The sequence below is a fragment of the Muscardinus avellanarius genome, assembly GCF_963383645.1.
Source record: "Muscardinus avellanarius genome assembly, chromosome: 6".
Lineage (NCBI taxonomy): Eukaryota > Metazoa > Chordata > Mammalia > Rodentia > Gliridae > Muscardinus > Muscardinus avellanarius.
This window is the reverse complement of record NC_137791.1, coordinates 121,988,398-122,008,833: the sequence shown is the minus strand read 5'-3', so window position 1 is coordinate 122,008,833 and position 20,436 is coordinate 121,988,398. Positions and strand designations below refer to the sequence as shown.

Below are 20,436 nucleotides of genomic sequence, written 5' to 3'. Positions count from 1 at the left end.
TTTATTTATCAGCTGCAATTGGCCTGTCCTTAGTTCCTGGAAGTCCATCCTGTTAGTTCTCCTATCTGGTACAGCCTCAGTAGTAGGGGTTTAGAAGAATCAGGGCAAACAGTGATGAAATCAAAGGTAAAGAATAAGTGAGGCAGAAGAGTGAGGATTCTAGAATAGGAAAAAGGAGAAAATAGAATCAAGTAGAATAAGAGTTTAAGTAAGGTTAGGAAAAAGGATAATAAAGAAAATAATACTAAAATAAAAGAAAAACTCTAGTAAAACAGTGTAGAATATATAGATATAGTGGTAGGAAATGGACAAAATACAAGACATAGGCAAAATGGTGCACTTGAAAGTCAAACAAACAAGTAAAACAGAACACAGTCTCTCATATATGCACATACAAGAGGAAAGGAGAATCAAAAGAAATAAAAATGAACCTTAGGAGCTGTTTACCCCCAAAATGAGTAAAATTTCCTTGTTGAAAAAGAGATAATCATATTGTGGCAACAGATGGTTCTTTGTTGTTCTTCTTTCTTGGATTGAGGCTTGTTAGAAGTGAATGTTGTTCCAAAGCTGAGTTCCAAGCCTGTACCCCTACCTATATGTTTTTTATTGTTGTTATTGTTGAGGCAGAGTGGAGTGGAAGACCAGGGAGAACCTATCCCTGACCGTGGGGAAGAGGCTCTTTTAACCTAGGGTTTTTTTGTGTGGCCCAGGGCATTCACCCAGTACTTGTTCATAAGAGTCTTAGAAGCTCAATTTCCAGAATTGCTACAAAGAAAGAAAAAGAAAAGGAGGAAAGAAGAAAAAAACACAAAGGGAAAAAGAAAAAGAAAAATAACAATAACCTTCCAGCACATAAACACATAGCAGCAGCAGCAAAAAAGAAAAAAAAAAAAAAACTAGCCAAAAAAAATCCCCCCAAAACAAACAATGACAACACCAAAAGAACTAATTTTAAAAACCCAAACAAACAACAACAACAAGAACTAATTTTAAAAACCTAAACAAAAGCCAGGCGTGGTGGCGCACGCTTGTAATCCCCGCGCTTGGGAGGCTGAGACAGGAGGATCGCGCAGGTTCGAAGCCAGCCGCGTGCACTGGCTTAGGAGACCCTGTTCCCAAATAAAAATGTAAAAATAGGTCTGGGAGTGTAGCCCAGAAGTAGAAGGGCTTCCAGGAACCCCAGTACCACCAAAAAAAAAAAAAAAAAAAAAACCTAAACAAATAACCAGAACAAACTCTTGTACTTAGCCTTGCTGGGCTTCCTGGGTCTGTTTGGATGTTTTCAGCTGTTTAAGGTCCACTTACTACCAAAGGTTCCCAAGCACATTTCTAGCATCCCTACTTGCTCAGAAACTTGTAAAAAAAAAAAAAAAACAACAAAAAAAAAAACTTAGTCTACAGCCCCAGCATTAGTGCCTCTAGTGAGACCTGGGTTGGTGTGTCTGTCTGCATAGCGCCAAGCACTGTGTGCTAGGTGGAGTGTCCATCCCAAAGCTAGCACTGGAAATCTATGTTCTACCCAGCAAAGGCTGGTCTGTGACTTCCAAGCCTGGTATTTTCCTCATTCACAGCATGCAGCCAAGGTCTGGGTGTCTTCCCACCTTCTTTTTATGGTCTTTAATGATGCAGGGTTCGGGGATGAGTGGGTAGATTTGGTCGCCTTTTTCTGCCATGGAGCTGTGCAATTCTGTGTCTGGTGCCTTCACTGTCTGTGGAGTAAGTCTCAGACTTGTGGGCATGAGATTTTGGGGGATTTCCAATGTTCCTACCAGTCAAGGGCACAGGCTATTGTTCTCACATCTGCATGTTCAGGGATTTGTTGCTTCTTTTCCCCTTTTTTGTTTTGATGTTTAAAAGCATCCTTGCAGATATTTTTTAGTTTCTCTGTCTTTAGTTCCCACGTCCCATGAAGGTAGTCTGGGATGTGGAACACTGCTCAATTCAGAATTCCCAAGATGAGTTAGAAACAAGCTTGCCTTGGGGTCCTACTCCATCACGGTCTTCCTGATTTGCCTTCACAGAGAGAATTTGACCTCAGAATAAGTCCTATCTTGAGTTTCACTCATACCTAGTTGAAATGGTAGTGACATAGGATTTTAGACTTTAGAAATGGTACTGAAATTAAGTCTTGGGGCTTTGGGGATAAAGTGAATGCACCTTGCATAGGTTAAAAAAAAAAAAAAAAGAAGCAAAGTTGGGCAAGGGCAAGAGAAGAATACTACAGAGTAAATGTTTTGATCCCCCTCCACAATTCCTATTTCAAAATCCTAGTCTTTCACATGGTGGTATTTGGAGGTGGGGCCTTTGGGATGTAAGTAGGTAATTAGAGTGGAATCCTTAGAAATAGGATTAGTGGCCTTGTAAGAAGAGACAGAAGACAGATAATCTCTCTAACCCATGTGAGGATGGACCAAGAAGGTTCTGCCTATCAATAAAAGGGATCTCAGTAGAACCCCGTTATATGTCACCCTGATCTTGAACTTTCAGCCCCCAGAGGAGTAAGAAATGCATTTTACAGTCTATGGACCTTTGGCCTCAGCAGCCCAAGATGACTAAGACAATGACCAACACATAATTTGCAAATTACCTTGTAACCGAGCATTTCCATTTGGAACCCACAACAGGTAAGAGATTGAAAGGTTTTTTAAGATGTGGTGAAAAACTAAATGGGAAATAAAGCTCAGCTATACATGCCAGAAATCCATCCCTGTGGCATCTCTTAACCAAAACCTTTCCCTTTGAACATACAGCTAAATTAATTTCCCAACTTTATAATGAATTTCATAATGGCTTCAAACTTTATAATGGCTTCAAAGGCATTTAATCCAATGGACCATAGGTAGAAACAGCAACAAAACCCTTCTCTGTGCCATCCTCTATTCTTCAGGAAGGGCCTAGAGAAGGGTAAAAGGCACCAAATGGGAGAAGCTAGAAAAGGTAAGCTGCTAGGTTGACAGCATTCATCCCAGACTTAACTTCAGTGACAATCTTTATTGTGCTGTAGCCCTGAAATGGTACGTTTTCTCAAACAGCACTCTCCTCAGACTCAACATAAAAGTTAAAGGAAGATATCAAAACAAAAAAAGACAAAAAAAATTTCACTAAACAACACAAACTGTCAAGCATAATTGAACACTATGTTTGCATTTTCACTCTGTCTTATAAAGTAATGTACACTTATAACACCCTACTGAGAGCACTAGAGCTCGGTCCTGTGCTGTGGAATGAGTCTCCAACACAGCCCTCAACTTGAGTTTTTCTCATGACTATCAGCTTTGCAAGGAATCGTATCTTACAAGTATATTTCCTCATTTGAACAACCTAAATTCATCTGAAAAGTAAATCTTCATCAAGTATTATCTGCTAAGACAGAGGGAACACATTGATTGGAAAATTGAAGGTTTGATTAGCTGGATTCTTTGCCGTTGAAACAACCTGGCTAGGAATGCATCTGAGGAGTTCTGTGAAAATATTTTTGAACTTTTTGAGCCTACCTGGAATCCTCTGATAAAGGTCTTCATCAGTATCTTTTCAAACCAGATGGCAGTGGCAGATAATAAATTATACCAGATGGCAACAAGAGATAATGCATTAAACACATACATACATATTATCTTGTCTTCTCTCATTTTATAAATAGGATGCAATTAGAAGGTCAATATGTTTCAAGCAACATGAAGCCAAAGTTTGTTGAACTCAAGTCTAAAGCTATTTTAGCCAGGGACTATTGTACAAAGCACTGAACTCTGTAAGAGAAGGAATCAGTCAATAGTATAAATTGGGGCTTTTTAATATTAGGGTCTTATACGTTCACACTCAGTATCCACCTCTTGGCCTGTGGCATCTCCAGTAAAAGGAGGCTAAGAAAACCCTCAACCAAAGGCCTCCTTGAGCTTCATGTCATTTGGAGCTGGGTTACATACACAAAGGGTAGAAAGATCAGGACACCTCAACCTACAGAGATTAAGCTAATATATACTGAACAAGACTCCTCTATCCCAGGATAATCACCAGCTCAAATTCTCCACTGGGCCAATAAAAGATATGGCTATAAACTAGAGGCCCCAACATAGTTTAGAAAAGACTTAATATCAATACTTTAAAAAGCCAGAATCTTCCTACTGACTGACATCTCATCTTTGTCTAAGGCCAAGCAACATGCAGTCAGATTTCTAGCATTAACAGCTTACAAATTATTCCTTGAAGAATTTGCTTTGTTAATACAAATAAAACTGATTTATTATTACTTGCATGTATTTCAGAGAAAACAATGTGAAAGTGACCCACATGACTGTGTTAGTATAAATATTAAGGACAATATGGCAAAATGAACAAAAGTAATGGGATGACTTAAGTTTAGGAAATATTACAATTATAAAAATCAAATCATCTCTCAGATATAAGCACTATAGTAAATACAATTATCTTTTGTGGGGGATTGGTTCCAAGACCCTGAGAGATATAAATAACCACAGCTGCTCAAGCCAGTTATATAAAATGGCATACTATTTGTATATAACCCACACACATCCTCCTATACTTTAAATCATCTCTAGAATATGTATAATAATTCAGTGCACATGCTATGTAGTTATACTATATTGCTCAATGAATAATTACCAAAAAAAAATCCATGCTCCGTAAAGACACATTAATATTTTTTGATCCAGAGTTGGCTGAATATGTCAATACAAAACCCAGATATGGAGGTTGACTATATTAAAATTAAATGAGTCTTGGAATCTGAAAAGAAAAACAGAATTAGCATTTGTTTTAAGTCTTTGATTACTATTGTATGCATCATTTTCCTTGATGATTTCACTTAATTCCTGTATCAGATGCTTTTGGTTCATTTACTCAATTTTTTATGTTCCTAATCACTTCAGCTTGAGCAGTCTGAACTCAATGCCTAAAACCCACACACATCTATTTTAACACTGCCATTTCTCCACAATGAGCCCAGTCATCAGCTATATAAGTTGCCATCTGTATCTATAATTGATATAAATACATTAAAATTGGACTTAAATGGCTATATGCATATCCAAAAAAAATACTTAGATTTAAAAAACAGTTACCACTTATTAACGACCTAAAATATAAATATACTGTTACATTAGTATATAAATCTAATTCTTTTTTTGGAAGATAGCATTGGGGATTGAACTGAGGGGTGTTCTACTACTGAGCTATACTCCCAACCCATTTTAATTTTGAAATAAGGTCTTACTAAGTTGCTGAGGGTTTCACTATGTTGCTGAGGCTGGCCTTGAACCTGCAACCCTCTGGTCTCAGTCTCTCAAGCACTAGGATTACAGTCCTGTGCTTGTGCCTGGCTATAAATCTAATTCTTAAAAGAATAAGGCTGATTTCAAGTTATATAAATAATATGTTTATAGTAGGTATATCATATATGATTAAACAGACAATTTTCATGGGATATAAGATTAAGTCATGTATGTTCTTCTAAGTAGAGTATAACCAATTATACTTCTTTATGAAACTGAAACTTAAGACAAACAGGACAATAATTAAGTCTGATTAAATTATAGATAATAACTGTAGAAGCAATGAAATATGGTAGCAAGCACAGTAGTGATCATAGCACCAGAAAATATGAACCTAGTCCTAGACATAGTATAAATTATAGCATGTCCAACCACTCATAAATACTTTGTTTTCAGAAGACACATTTTTTTCAACGAGAAAAATAAGCATACTGATCTTTAAGGAAATTGAAATATCTACTGTTTACAATTCTATGAAAAAATGCAGAAATATGGGCCAGGGACAAACTATAAATCATAAATGACAAAGCCAGTGGGGGGACACAACACATTATTCATGCCATATACACAAACATCAAAGTTTAATTCAATCATATACTAAAGATGCAAAAAGTCATCATTCATCACTTCCTATGTTTTGAGAAACAAAAATCCCACTGGACATCTTTTGTATTTTGTCTTTGCAGTACTGGGGATTAAAACCCAGGGCATTCTACCTCCGAGCTACATCCCAGTCCTACTTTTTTTTTATGCTTTATTTTGAAACAGGGTCTCACTAAGTTGCAGAGGGCCTCACTAAATGGTGGCCGCGAACCTGCGATCCCCCTGACCCAGCCTCCTAAGTACTGGGATTATAAGTATGCACCACCACACCCAGCTCCCCACCAAACGTTTTTAATGGAATCTTCATTTCCTTTAAGGGTTTGATTTCTTTTCTGGACCTTCCCCACCCCTGGCTCCTGTTCTTTCTGATGCTGAAAAAAAGTTCTATCTAAATGAACAAACAATTATTGAATGAAGAGTATTTCTAAAAAGAGAAAGTCTTCATTTTCTGTGCAGAAGTGGAAATAAAGGAAGTCAAAAAGATCTCTCAATGTGCAGCGTCGACCAACAGTGCAAACAGATGAGACACCAAATAATGCACTGGGAAATTACAGAGGAAAATAACAACAGTGATAAAGAAGTAATTTACTTTTATTCCTTTTATAGAATTGGAGATTGAATTCAAAGGCTTCTAACTCTAAGTCATACCCCAGCCCTTTTTATTTTTATTTTGAAACAGATTCTTGCTATGTTACTGTGAATTGTCCTGTAATCCTCCTGCCTCAGCCGAGGATTATAGGTGTGCACGACTGTGCTCAGCTTCACTCCTCTTCTTACTAGTTTGTCTTTCTCATTTCCAAACGCTGGTTTGTACCTAATACATCAACTTACCAGGAGTCCCTGAGCCAGGAAGCACATTAAATGTACAAATGGCAAATCTATCCTGTGGTTGCTTTGTTTTCCCCACCAAGCAGAACATCTCTACCAAGAGGCTTAGATAGAAGTACTAGTTTCACACTGCAAAGTACTATATTTCTAATGTTGTATCCTAATCAAAAGTGGACATTTACAGGACAATGGGTGGTCCTGCAGTATCACTGAGATTGCTCTCTGTAAGTAAGCAGTTAATCTCTTAGAATCTGAAGTTGATTATCAAGCTAAGCTGATTGCATTTTTTAAATATGGAGTTTTGGGTCTCATTTGATTCAAATCTTTAGACCTCTGCTGAAAGTAGATCTAAGTTGTGCAATTTTTCAGGTGCTGTCTTGCATAGGAAGGTACTGGGAACCCCAGTGAGATTCAGAACAGAAGTGTTAGGGCTGCAAGTGCCTTGGAAACAACTACTTGCCATGGAATGGAACTGAGGTCAGTAGTTTAACAAGAACCTAAAGAATATTGTCTGCTTAAGTAAAAAAAAAAAAAAAGAAAAAAAGAATCAAGAATGAGTGGATATAAGCCTTATCTGATAGCCCTTCATTTACATTCAAGAGTAACACATGCGTAGCCCCCACACACACTCCCCCAAAATAAGTAAGAAAACAAAATCCAATTATAAAACATTGAAAAGCTACAAAAATACTGAAAACAGTATAAAGCGGATCAGAGTGACATGGCAAAATTATATAACTTAGACAAGGTTTTTCAGGCATTTCCATTTATAAATGCCATTCTATGAGCCTTAAAAAAAAACATAGCATTTAAAATTGTATTTATAAAACACAAAAATAAATCACTTTGATTTACGTGCTATTCAGTATAACTAGTCAACTGATCTATGTGATAATCAATTTATGATCATCTCATTAAAATAACCTGCATAAACTTCACTAAAATACAGCTAAATGCTTTTACATTTTAAATAAAAGACGAGCACAATCACAAACACCTATTTATTTATTAAATACAAGCCTGAAATGCTAAGCAGATATTACAAATTCTAGAAAATTACATTTCAGATTCCCAAAATAATGTCTTGTTGATGATTTGACAATTCTTTAAACGCCTTTTTTAATTCCTACAAAAAGAACAAAAAATTGGGGGGTATAAAATAAGTAAAATTCAAAATTTAGAAGTTTATTAAAAATTGTTTTGAATCACTAAAGTGGCTGTAAACAGTTTGTTCTAAATGTTCATAGCTTAAAGGAATGTGAAAAATCACAGTTTATATCGGTTTCTGCCTAGAAAGCCCAGCAACGCTACACAGTAGTTTCATGTTTCCATAACCCAGTCCTAACATTGCCAGTGCTATCTGTACTGAGCAAGGATCCTTCCTGCCCGTTGCTTTTAATTGGTCCATTCTGAATGGCCAAATTGAGACCATAAGACTTCTGCTGACTTTCAAGTTCAACTACAGTTGGCTTCCTTAATGTATCTTTTTTACTACTAGTTGAAACTGGCTTTTCAAAATTTCGGCCACTTTTGGGAAGTGTGCTACAAGCATCACTGCTGTCCTGTTGGGGTGGGTTGTACTGTCTCTCTCTGTAGGCCAAATAGGCCCTCCGACTCCTCGAGTGTCCTTCGTTATTGCCTGGACGACTTTTAGGCACACCATTCTGCACGCTCCCATCCACGCTTGTTGGGACATCGTAGGCGTATTCTCTCAAGACCGTGAGTCGGCTCGCCCGGTGTCCCTTACTCCGGTTTTTATGATGGCGGCTTGTGTGCACATTTGTTCGAAACTGCACATCTAAAGGTGCCACGTGCATTTTAATATCATTGTCCATCGAATGTTCTGTTAGGCTATTATCAAGCTGAGGAGTGGAGTTCAAAGGTAAAGGACTGCTGTGGCACTGGGCTGCAGCAGCCTGCAAGTTTGTTAGCTTGCAGCCCTGGGAGGAATTCTTAAAGCTCGACACACTTTTGTTTGTGCATGAAGACTCTGCACTGCTATTGGTGCACTTAGGTGCCTCCCCATTTGTCCCACTTGAGTTGGGGGGCTGGACATTGACTTGCACTGAATATGAGCTCCGTCCTGGGCAGCAGGTCATGATCCAGGCAAGTCTGACATCTTCCCTATTAACACAATGGTGAACCATGATAAATGCACTGAAACTCAGACATGTAGCTCCAAAAAAAAAGCTGAACACCAAGTCCAGAGGATAATACAAAGAAACAGCCAAGGCACCAAACATCCACAGTGCGACGTACAGGAGCAAAGTGAGGCTGGCCCCCAGAAGTTGAGAATGAAATGTGTGCTCGTTTTCCAAGGCTGATGTAGAAATCAGAGACAAAGACATTGAATCCTGGTGATTGATTTCGCCATTTTCATTGGCAGCCAATCTCTGTTGCTCCTCCGTGGGCTCCTTAAGCTCATATTTGCGCTCAGGGTGTCTTTTCAACTGAATAAATATGCTTAGAAAGTACATACAGTTTACGAAAGTGATGAAGCTGGCAGGTCCGTAGAAGGCTCCCAAGGAGGGTTCCCACGCCATCCAGCAACTAGAAGAGAACACGGTGAACCAGCTCAAATACTATGTCTTCCAAGAAACCATTAATAATCTTCACTAAGCTCTAGGATCCAGATAATACTTGTAAGAGAAGCAACTGTGTCAGGTACACAGAAAACACAAAATACTCACTAGGGTGCCGTTGGCCGACTGCCATAATTCTTGATGTTTGCTGCTGCTGTAATGCCACAAACGATGATGGGAATCCCACCACCAATCAGGTAGAACCTGCGAGCAGGAACAATGAGAATAACTGCTCATTATTCTGTTTTTCTAAGGTTTGTTTTATAAAGTATCTCCGTACTTCAGAAGTCATTCCTTGAAAAATTATTCTTACTCCAATAAAACACTGCGAGTTAACTTTTGGAGGCTGCCTTTCTTTGTGTGTGTGCTAACAAGCTTTTGATTGCTTTAATTTTTGGACATGTTTTGAAAGCAACAGGCCTAGGAAGTTCCAGAGCTGAGAAAAACTGGTCAGCTCCTGCCACCCTGTGGACAGGCAAAGGAATAATCAGTTACTACAGGAAGGTGAACTGGAAATGCAGTCAGTTATAAAACACACTGGAAGATCTCACTGAGCCACAGTCCAGGTTAAAAAAAAAAAATGCATTAATTATCAAGAAATGTTCAGCTATGCCTGCATGTTTCAGGCCCTCTAACAGCTCGGTGTCACATCCTTGTCAACTGAGATGGAGGAAGGAGGGCATCTGGATCCCAGCAGCTTCTCAGAATGAAGAGGCCCCTGGACTCCCTTCCCACAGAATCACAGGGGAGAGCCAACAACACTGGTACAATAAGAACTGAGGAAATGGCAGTGACCAGTCCCACAAAGAAAAACACTCTGGCCAGAACATCTCTGATCTCTCTATAAAGAAAGTTCTGCCTTTACTGGGTACCCTAGGTATAGCCAGAATCTTAATTTTCCATTTCCCCTTCCTGAAAAATGGCCCTAAATCTTGAATGGGCTGGATAAAGGCAATATTCATAACATATTTCCATGTAATGTTTCTTCATCCTACCCAGTTACTAAAATCCTTAAATATAAAATAAGTACTGCTGAAGAAATTGCTAACTGCCCTACAGAACTAGAACCATCTATGTCACAGATAAAAAGGAAGCTAAGATGTGTGACTCTCCTTTCTTCCTGACATGCTAACTCCCATCTGCTTCCTACCTGGAACGAAGGCAAACTTTCTAAAACTTATTGTGGCTTCTGCCATCTTCTCTGGGCCTCGTACCCCTGGGAACTTCCTGTTTTTATGAAAGGCAAACTTTGGGCTCTAAAATCTTCTCCTCTACTGCCTCTAATTTTCAGCTTATACCTATATTCAAACTTCCCCCATCTTCTAAAACTGTCCTTGAACTACCACCTCCTTTCTTTCTCCCTTCAGACCCAAACTCCTGCAAAAAGAAACTCATGCCTACATTGTTGACTTCCTTTTGCAGGGGGAGGCTACTGCCAACCCCTTCCCTTGGTGACAAAGGCACCTGATCTCATCCTACACTGTGGGTGAGTCTGAGACAGCTGAGCACCCCTTATGTTCCATGAAACCACTCTCCCCTGGGGACGATCACCATAACAAGGGGTTCTTTTTCACAGGGATTTTTCCATGGACTTGTGCATTAAACATGGATGCAACCTATGGATCTCTCTTCTCTTAACTGACTTATCCTCAAAAGATCTATTTTCATGGCTTCAAAAATAGTATGTGCCAGGTGGGGTGGTGGATGTCAGTTCTTGAGAGAATGAGACAGGAGGACTTCAGGTTTGAGGCCTAATCAGTAAGACCCAGTTTCAAAATAAAAAGTAAAAAAGCTGGGGGTGTAAAAAGCTTGAAAGTAGAATGGTCCTAGGTTTGATCCCCAGCACCAAACAAACAAACAAACAAACAAGCAAAGGGGACATATCTTCTGTCCCCTCTAAGTGATATCTGGCTGCTGAGCACTGGATTTCCAAACATGTATAAGAAATTACAGGTGATCTCATCTCCTGGGCTTACTCTCCATCATTTCTACTTTTCCTACAGTATTTTCTCTGTTGTTGCAAATACCATCTGTTACCTAGCTAACTGGAGGATATCCTCTGCAGTCACTGAGAGTCGAACCCCCCCAACATGCACACGGTATTAATCCAGCTGGTAATCACTCCTAGAGAACTGCTTCGTGTTTCTTGAACCTGTGCCCTTCACTCTTTTCTTTATGGCACTGTTCTGGCTTCAGCCCAGAACAGGGACGACCCTAATGATATTAGTCAAAGTGCTTATTCTCAGGCATGAGGATGCATATTCTATACTAATGCCATAGCTGTGCTAAATGACACCAGGGCAGGCTGTTCCCTGGGTTAAAAACCTTTTGGCCACCTACATTTTAACAGGGCCCCTCAAATCTCGGCTTGTATCCTTGACTCCTGTTCCTCTACACTATCAGGAACCCTAAGCTCCAACCAAACTATTTCTCAGTGTCCTCTACTTCCTCCCCAATTTGGAGTGCACCCTACCCTCCTACTGATCAGAAGCCTGCACTTCCTCCCCCTGTCCTGATCACAGGCAAGGTTCCTGCCAACGGTCTGGCATTTGTGAAAAGCTCAACATCACCCCAAATGAAAGGCCTCTTTCTTTGCACTTTCTAAGAACTTTGACAGTCCTCAAACAGCCTGTAGCTCTTCTCCATGTAAACCCGTCTGGGGCAGGGGCAGGGGCAGGGGCAGGGGCAGGGAGGGCCTCTCCTGCTGGCCCAGTGCCGGGTCCACCCCAGGCATTCAATAAGCTCTGTCACCGCTGGTAGTTTTACTCATCCAGCAGAATGATGAATCCACTTACGATTTTTAAGATTACAATAGGTAGAAAGGGCATAACTCCAGGCCTATTTTATTTTTAAAGAGAATAAATTGTTCTTCCCTTGAGGAGCTTAAAAATCTATAGCACATGATCATAAAGAAATAAAACATTAACATTTGGCAGAGCCCATTCTAGGGCTGGTACCATCTTTAGTGCCTTGCACATAACTCCCTGATTCCTCATGAGGGATTGAGGAGGCAGAATCATCCATGTTTTGGTCACAAACTTGGGAAAAACAGGGAGGACACAAACACGGAGGCCTCTGAGCTGGGAGGACTTTTAATCTACAATCTAAGCAGGTAGTAAGCTTAGAGGTCAGTCTTTTTTCTTCCCCAAATTCACTCGTCAACTTTTTGGTATAATTTATGATGGTGTTTCAGCTAGAACAAACAAAAATAATTAACACCTATGGTAATACAACACACAAAGACATCAGATACCTGAGCATTGGTCTCGGTGGGGGGGGAGGCTCGTCAGGATCCTGACAGCTTTTGGCTTTTTTAGTCACTTGTTTATAGATGTTGCGAGCAGTCACTCCCACCCACAGGACTGTGGCCAGGGTGGAGTAATGAAGAATTATCCCAACCTACAAGGAAGATTAAAGAATATAAATCAACTAAAAAAAAAAAAAATTTCCACATGTCTGATGAAAAAGCAGTACAAAGGCATATTTTAAAGACTGATTCCTTTGCAGGCTAATAAAACAAAATGTTCTTAACAGAAGATTCCCCTCTAGTACACCAACCAATAGCTGGATCTAGGAGGCCCATGGCTACCGCAAGTAGTTAAGATGATCCTTTATGTGGCCTCTGGACAATATGAACTCAAAGGCATGTTTTTCATAGATGTGATATAGAGTTGTTTGTTTCTCTCTCTCTCTCTCTCTCTCTCTCTCTCTCTCTCTCTCTCTCGGTGGTATTGGGGTTCCTGGAAGCCCTTCTACCTCCGGGCTACACTCCCAGACCTATTTTTTTTATGTTTTTATTTGGAAACAGGGTCTCTTAAGCCAGCCAGGCTAGCTTCGAACCTGCGCGATCCTCCTGTCTCTGCCTCCCAAGTGCGGGACTTACAAGCGTGCGCCACCACGCCCGGCCTAGAGTTCAGTTTCTAACGTCCACTTTTAGGATGAACATGGATGGTAATGTAACTAAAGGCTGAAAGCCACAGCACACAGAGCGTTAAAGTTTTAGAGTAAGAGACCTGAGTTCTGCTTCAGAACTTTCATATACAGGAAAGAGAACAATATAACATAATGATGGCTAAACAGAAGAATAAAATTCACTTGGTTTAAAATGACTAAGCAAAGTCACAGAACAACTGAGTCTTGGCTTTCTCACTTGGGATTAAGAATGGTATTTAAGGTGTGTGAAGTGAAATAAGATGGTCTAAACCAAACATTTAGCCCTTGAAGAACAATTAGTGAAAATATCCCTATTTTGATTCTTATTTATTAGGAGTACTGAGGAAATAATACAACTTCTCAAAAACCAAGTTTCCTTGATCTAACGGTGGGAAGATTATCAATAGGCAGCTGTAGGGGTTTTGCAGGGACTGAATGGTTATAAAATACCTAGGATATGCTAGATGCTCAACATAGAGGAAAACTGCAATGTATAAAATGATGATACTAATTTCTTCCCTGAGTGATGACAGGGACATGCTTCTCATATGACCTGCATTTAGGATCTAGTCATTTAGGATGTAGTTGAGGATGAAATCCTAGATGAAGGTATGAGAGGGAATAAGAGATTTAGAACTCCTTTTTAAAGAAAAATAAATGCCACATGTCACTGGAGCATAAGAAAGGACATAATCCAGCTTGCTCAACCAATGATTTACTACCTTTTAATGATTTTTCTTTACACAATGATTATAGGTATGGTCTAGTAATGAACATCTCCAGTCAAATCGATTCAACATTATCAGGTCAGTAATAAAAGCACGTACACAATACTGTCTGGAGTTTAACAAGAACTAACTTCCAGCTAAAACCTGGTGGCATCAAAGTCTAAATCTTATTTTGGAAGGAAGAAAAAACCAGGGTGAATCTCACAATGACTGAGTGACAGAAGGGTGGATCCAGGTTGGTCAAACTAGAAAAATCAGAAGCTATCTTCTTTTAGCCGAGAACAGTAGCTCCTTGGCTCCCATTAGCTTTCCTGACTATACTGTGAAAGTAAAATTTGGGGACAGAAGTGGAACAAAAAGCATAAAATAACCCATTGAGCGATCTGAAGTCACAGAAAAAACTGTAAGTAAAAATAGTATAAATGACTTTGGTGCATAGAAACCAATAAGTTCAGGATAAATCACTCATTTTGACTCAAAATGGTAGGTTCTGCTATTGCTATTTTCTCTGACACATGGGTCAAAAGAATGAGATGGAACTTTACAATACCTAAGTTAAAAATATTTTCAACACAGAAGGTAGAAGATGAAGAGTTTTCTGAGGAGGAAAGCTTAATCTCTAGGCTCTAAAATATTTTCTGTGGCATGTCTAAATTTCCAGAGAAGTGTTCACTTTGTAAAGGACATTGGAGTTTTCCAGTTGAATGATAATAATCAATATGGAATTTTAGGAATTACGACATCTGCTAAAAGAGTCGTGTAAACAAATCACTAAAGATTCCACAAGAACCAGAAAAATGGATAAATTAAGATCTAGCAGAGAAGGCATCCTGTTGGAATATGGTACTTCCAATTGTATTTTCCATCCAACACTTGGGCTGTACATGAAATACAGTCTCATTGTCACATTTTCTTCCAAATAAATCAGAGACCCATGTAGATATATTGTAAACAGATAGGAAATAAAGTCATCTAATCCATAGGTTACATAAACTATTAATTAAATGCACCAGATATTACTTAAGAAAGCCACCTGCCTGGGGTGGTGGTGCATGCCTGTAATCCCAGTACTTGGGAGGCTTAGGCAGGAGGATTGCAGGTTGGAAGCTAGCCTCAGCATTGTAGTAAAAATTCTCTGTAACTTAGTGACACCAATTTCCAAAGCTACAAAATAATATAAAATAATTATCCTAAAGAATTTCCACTTTATATGTGTGTTACTTTAATATAAATACAAGCTCTAATATACTGGAGTTTTTAAACTATTGGTAACCTTAGACAGTATAGCACACACAGCTACTGTACTAAAAAAATGAGCTTTAGGATGAATACTACCACATAAAAATATGAAAATTAATAAGTTTACACTAGTAAATGACTATGATTCATCAAAAAATGTATTTTTGAAGGTGATTTCACTTTCTCCTCTTAATATTGCCCTTCAGTCAGTGTTATTAAGTTGAACTACAAATGCAGAGCCTGAGGCCATAAGAAAAGTTATAACATCCACCATAAGTCACGTGGTCAGCATCAGGGCCAAGCCATTCCAGGCTGTAAGTTTCCAAAACTTCTGCCCTTAGTAAAGCCCACTGATGGTGAGAAGAGTGCTTAGAGGTCAAACACACCAGCCTCTGATCACGTCTCTGCCATGTAACAGACCTAGTGATTTGAAGTATGTTATTTAAATTTTCTACGACTCAGCTTACATATTCATTAAATATAAAAAAAGGTTACCTCCCAGGGTCAATATAAAAGTTAAGATAATGCACAATAGATAGAACGTCAAAAGCTCTTAATATTTACTGATTAGATCTCTCCCAATGCTTCTCCTGGACCACTGTAGCACTTCTCTGGATAGCAGATATAAAAGAACATCTGAGAAAGGCAGCTGGCACTACATTTAATAAACTAAATCATTTGAATGATAGAGCTTAATAAGACAGTTTAAATAAGATCCATCCAAATCCCTTTACTGCATAGCTAAGAAAACCAAGGACCAGAAAATGAATGAACAACAATTATTTGGTGGTTATGCCATCAACGGGAACACAGATCACCTTCAGCTTTGAGTCAATGGCCCTTTCTACTGGATCAAACTTTTGCAAATGAGAGGAAAAGGCCATAGAAAGCACCTGGAACTGACTGAGGAAACAAGAGTGAGAGTACCTCACTGGTGGCACCTTTAATAGCCTCAAGCAATCACTGTGGGGAAAAACTACTAGAGCCTGCTCATTCTGCTTCTATACAAGAGATACGAAAAAAGACAACAAGGTAGAACTATACAGATTAAGTGCATATATAAAACTGTACACACACATTAAAAATATACGCATCAGTGCTCAGTTTGTTTTGTTTCTGTGTGCTGGGGATTGAACACAGGGGCATTCTACCTTCTTTATTAAGTATCTGAGGCTGGCCGTGAACTCAGGTCCTCCTGTCTCAGCCTCCCAAGTACTGAGACCACAGCACGTGCCACCACATGCAGTATCAGTGCTCAGTTTTACAGATAGAAGAACTTTAGTGATAATTTAATTTAGCTAGTCCAAGCCACTACTTAATAAAAGAAACACTAAGCCCTGACTGGGTTAAGTGACTCATAGTACAAGTATTTTAGGGGGGCATGGAGTGAGTGCCTACCTCCCAAGTCCTGGGCTTTTTAGTAGTCATTTTTGCATCCCACTACCCTCCTATTAACTGAATTAAGTGTTACAATGGCAACGTGAAGCAAATACTGTCTGAATCAGAAATACAAGAATGTTACGTGTTTCAGAGAAAAAAAAAGAGCTGTAAAATCAGAAGGAAATGGCATGTGGATTCATCTGCAGACTTGCCTTTCCATTTTCTTGTATAAACCTTTAACTAATGGACATTTGTTCTAGAGGCCCTAAAAAGTCCAAGTAATTCCCCTCCTTTTCACTTTAGAACTGGTAGAAAATACCATTCAGCACAATGAAAGGCAAGTGATCTTTACAATGGCCTCTTTATAAATTCACTTCTTTAATGAAATAAATTAATGTATCTGCTTCAAGAAATCAATGAATATGTTTAGATGGAACTGAGACTATTAATACCAATGTGTGCTGAGAACTCTTCTAATAAGAGCTTATGCTCCCAACTACTCTGGGTTTGAATGATTTTTACTATCTACAAAGACAGGCTTCTTTTGTTCATAGGTAAATATTTGCTGAATGCCTACCATGGGTCCTGTGTTGGTCCCTGGGACAAGCATGGAGAATCAAATTGATGTAATTGTTGCCCACAGAGAGCTTGGAGCCCAGAGATGATAAACAGCAAAGTTTTATATGGACCATGACATTTGAATAAGATCATAAAAGTGAAGATGAGAAGCAGTATCTTTGAAACATGAACAATAATTGAGACCTTGGAGATATATGAGATGCAGTCATGTGAGGAAGTAGGGAAAACAGAACACAGAACAAAAACAGAACACAGAACACAGAACATAACACATCCATGTGTTATGTTGATCCAAGACCTATTACTCTGACTTCTTGTAAGCTCCAAATAAAAGTTTGCTTCCAGATGTATTGTATGGGCCTGAAACAGAGTAACAGTCTACATGGCTGGAAGGTAACTGCACTACAATACTAGTAGAAGTAACAGAAGATAACATGCATTAGTACCTTAGTTGGCCATTATATTTTCATATAAATTTCAGTCATTGAGTTTCAAAAAAATTAGCTTTAAATTAGTTTAAGGTGGATTTTTCACCTTTCTGATACTGAATGTAGTATTTCTTTCCATTTAAGTAAGGTTATTTTTTTAACACATATTTTGATTCTACCTGTAAATATTTTATTATTTTAGGTCCTTGAAAGTCTTTGATATTATATAAATGGTACCTTCTTATTCATTATATTTTTCTCATAGTTGCAGCTTTTCTGCATATAAACAGCAAAAGCTTTTGTATATTAAACTTATATTGAATCTTTGCTAAGCTTTCCTATTAATTCTAACTTTTGTGCAAACACATTATTCAATGACTCGATCACTGTACTGGGTTTACAGGTAAGAAACTGTGAAATCAAGCAAGGGCCGAACGTGGTGGCACACGCTTGTAATCCCAGCATTTGGGAGGCTGAGACCGAAGGATCGTGGTTCGCGGACAGCCTCAGCTATTAAGTGAGGCCCTCTGCAACTCAGTGAGACCCTGCTTCAAAATAAAGAATAAAAAATTCGGCAGGGGGTGTAGCTTGGAGGTCAAATGCCTCTGGGTTCCATCCCCTGACCTGCAAAAAAATAAATAAATATAAATAATTAAATAAGAAAGAAAGAAAGAAAGAAAGAAAGAAAGAAAGAAAGAAAGAAAGAAAGAAGGAAGAAGAAAGGTGTTATAGCACATGCTTGTATTCCCATATTCCCATTTGGGAGGCTGAGACAGGAAGATTGAGACAAAAGGATAAAAAATAGGGTTGGGAGTGTAGAATTGAAGGTAGAATTCCCCTGGGTTCCATCCCCAGATTCGCAAATGTAATCCCAGCATTTGGAAGGGTGAGACAGGAGGATCACAGTTCACAGACAGCCTCGGCTACTTAGTGAAGCCCTTTGCAACTCAGTGAGACCCTGTTTCAAAATAAAGAATAAAAAATAGGGCTGGGGGTGTGGATCAGAGTAGAATGCTCCTGAGTTCCATCCCAGTACCACAAAACAAACAAACCAACAAACAAAATATTAAAATTAGGAACTCAAAGAGTTATCTACCCTCCATGCTCATGGCAGCATCAACGGCCAAGAGGTAAAAACAATCTAGCTAGCCACAAAAAAACATGTAAAGAATATAAAATGCAGTACTGCTACAAAAAAAGAAAATGCTGCCATATTCTACCATTCAAGTAAACCTTGAAGACATTATGATAAATAAAAGAAGGCAGTCATGGAAGAATAAATGCCACCTAATTCTATTTTTGTGAGGTATCTAAAGAGCAGGAGGGCAAGTTTCTAGGGAGAAGACAATGAGAAGCTGTTGTTCAATGGATAAAAAGTTGATTATCATACAGTCACGCAAAAGAAAAACTCTGGGTATCTGTTGTACAACATTGTGCTAATAATTAACCAAACTGAGCTGTACAATGAAAAATGTGTTAAGATGGTAAATTTTACAGGGTTTTTTTTTCTGCTACAATTTAATAAGAAAAAGGTTAAATAAATTGGCTAAAAAAATCACAGCCAGGAAATGGTGGAACTGAGATCCAAATGTGTATGTAATTTGCTTAAAAATAAGAGAAGTTTTAATTCTTTACATTTATCAAACCTAGTATTCCTTATTTTTACCAAATAATGTCTATAATTTTCATCAACGAAAGAAGTAATTCTTAAAATCCTATTGTCAAAAACTGTCACTTCTCTTTCAGTCAAAGTCAGAATTTTATAAATATTTAAACTAACTGCAAGCCACTGTAACAGACATGACAAGTAACTCTATTCCCCAGGATAAAGAGACAAGCTGCTAAAGTCAGGTATTCAGTTGTGAAATGATAATTCAAAACTTAAAGTATATCAGTAAATTGTTTAAGGGACAGAAATTTTTTATCTTTAATTAGTTAAGGAAAAGACATTAAAGAAAGATTTTTCCTTTCATACTTAATGAAACATTAAATTATTTTCTAAGACCATTATTCCCCCCCCCCCACCCTTTTCAGTTTTTCACTTTGACTTACTGCTTGGCAGACGCTGGCATTTCTGGTTTGGGTTATTCCTCCCACGAAGACCACACAGGTCAGAAAAATATGAAAGCACAAGTTCACAAGCATGTGCCAACTCTTGAGACTGATTCTAATCAAACTGTGTTTAGAAAGGAGAAAATATTAACCTTTAGTCTGGTACATTTGAAGAAGGACACTGTAACATTACAAGTTCATTCCAACTCTAAAGGTCAAATTGAAATGTTTTCTATTTAAACATTAAACATTTTATTAATCAAACAGATGCTATCAGGAGCACATGTGTTCTGTGTATGTGTGTGTATGCGAACACACACATACACACACACCACACACAAGATTTGAGAAATCATAGAACACAACAGTTTTTAACACTTAACTTTATGCAGTCAAAAGACAAGTCCTTTATGGAACTACTATACCTAATAAAAGCTAAGCAAATTCTTCATAATAAGAAACATCTGAGTGTTTGTTACTGGTGATGTGTTCAGCTGACTGGATTATGTGTTTGCTCCCTAGAGATTTCTGCAGCATGCCAATGGTCGTTTTCCTGACCTAGTAGGACAGCCTGGTCAACATGCCCATTGTGTTTCTTCCTGGCCTTTCATAATGAAATGTTGAAGTCTTTTTCTTTTTATATCAAAATTTCCTTTTGTTTCTTAGCTAAATGTCAAGAAATGCCATATATGTCCAGCCTAAATAGGAAAATATGTTCTAGCAAAATCTTTGTCAAGTGAATTTTTGTTTCATAATCCCTTTCATTTCATTATTCCCACAAAAGTGTCTATAGCTT

At 38.4% G+C, this 20,436-nt stretch overlaps 1 protein-coding gene across 1 annotated transcript in view; it reads right to left on the bottom strand.

The window, feature by feature from the left end:
* Window positions 1–8,026: 8,026 nt before the first annotated feature.
* ADGRA3 (adhesion G protein-coupled receptor A3) overlaps window positions 8,027–20,436 on the bottom strand; it is a gene marked incomplete at both ends in the record, with an annotated part of 124,116 nt that continues 111,706 nt past the window's right edge. Inside the window, 4 exons of the mRNA XM_080697664.1 lie at window positions 8,027–9,269; window positions 9,410–9,505; window positions 12,555–12,700; window positions 19,641–19,764. Coding sequence (XP_080553790.1) covers window positions 8,027–9,269; window positions 9,410–9,505; window positions 12,555–12,700; window positions 19,641–19,764 — 1,609 coding nt within the window. The remainder of the gene's footprint in view (window positions 9,270–9,409; window positions 9,506–12,554; window positions 12,701–19,640; window positions 19,765–20,436) is intronic.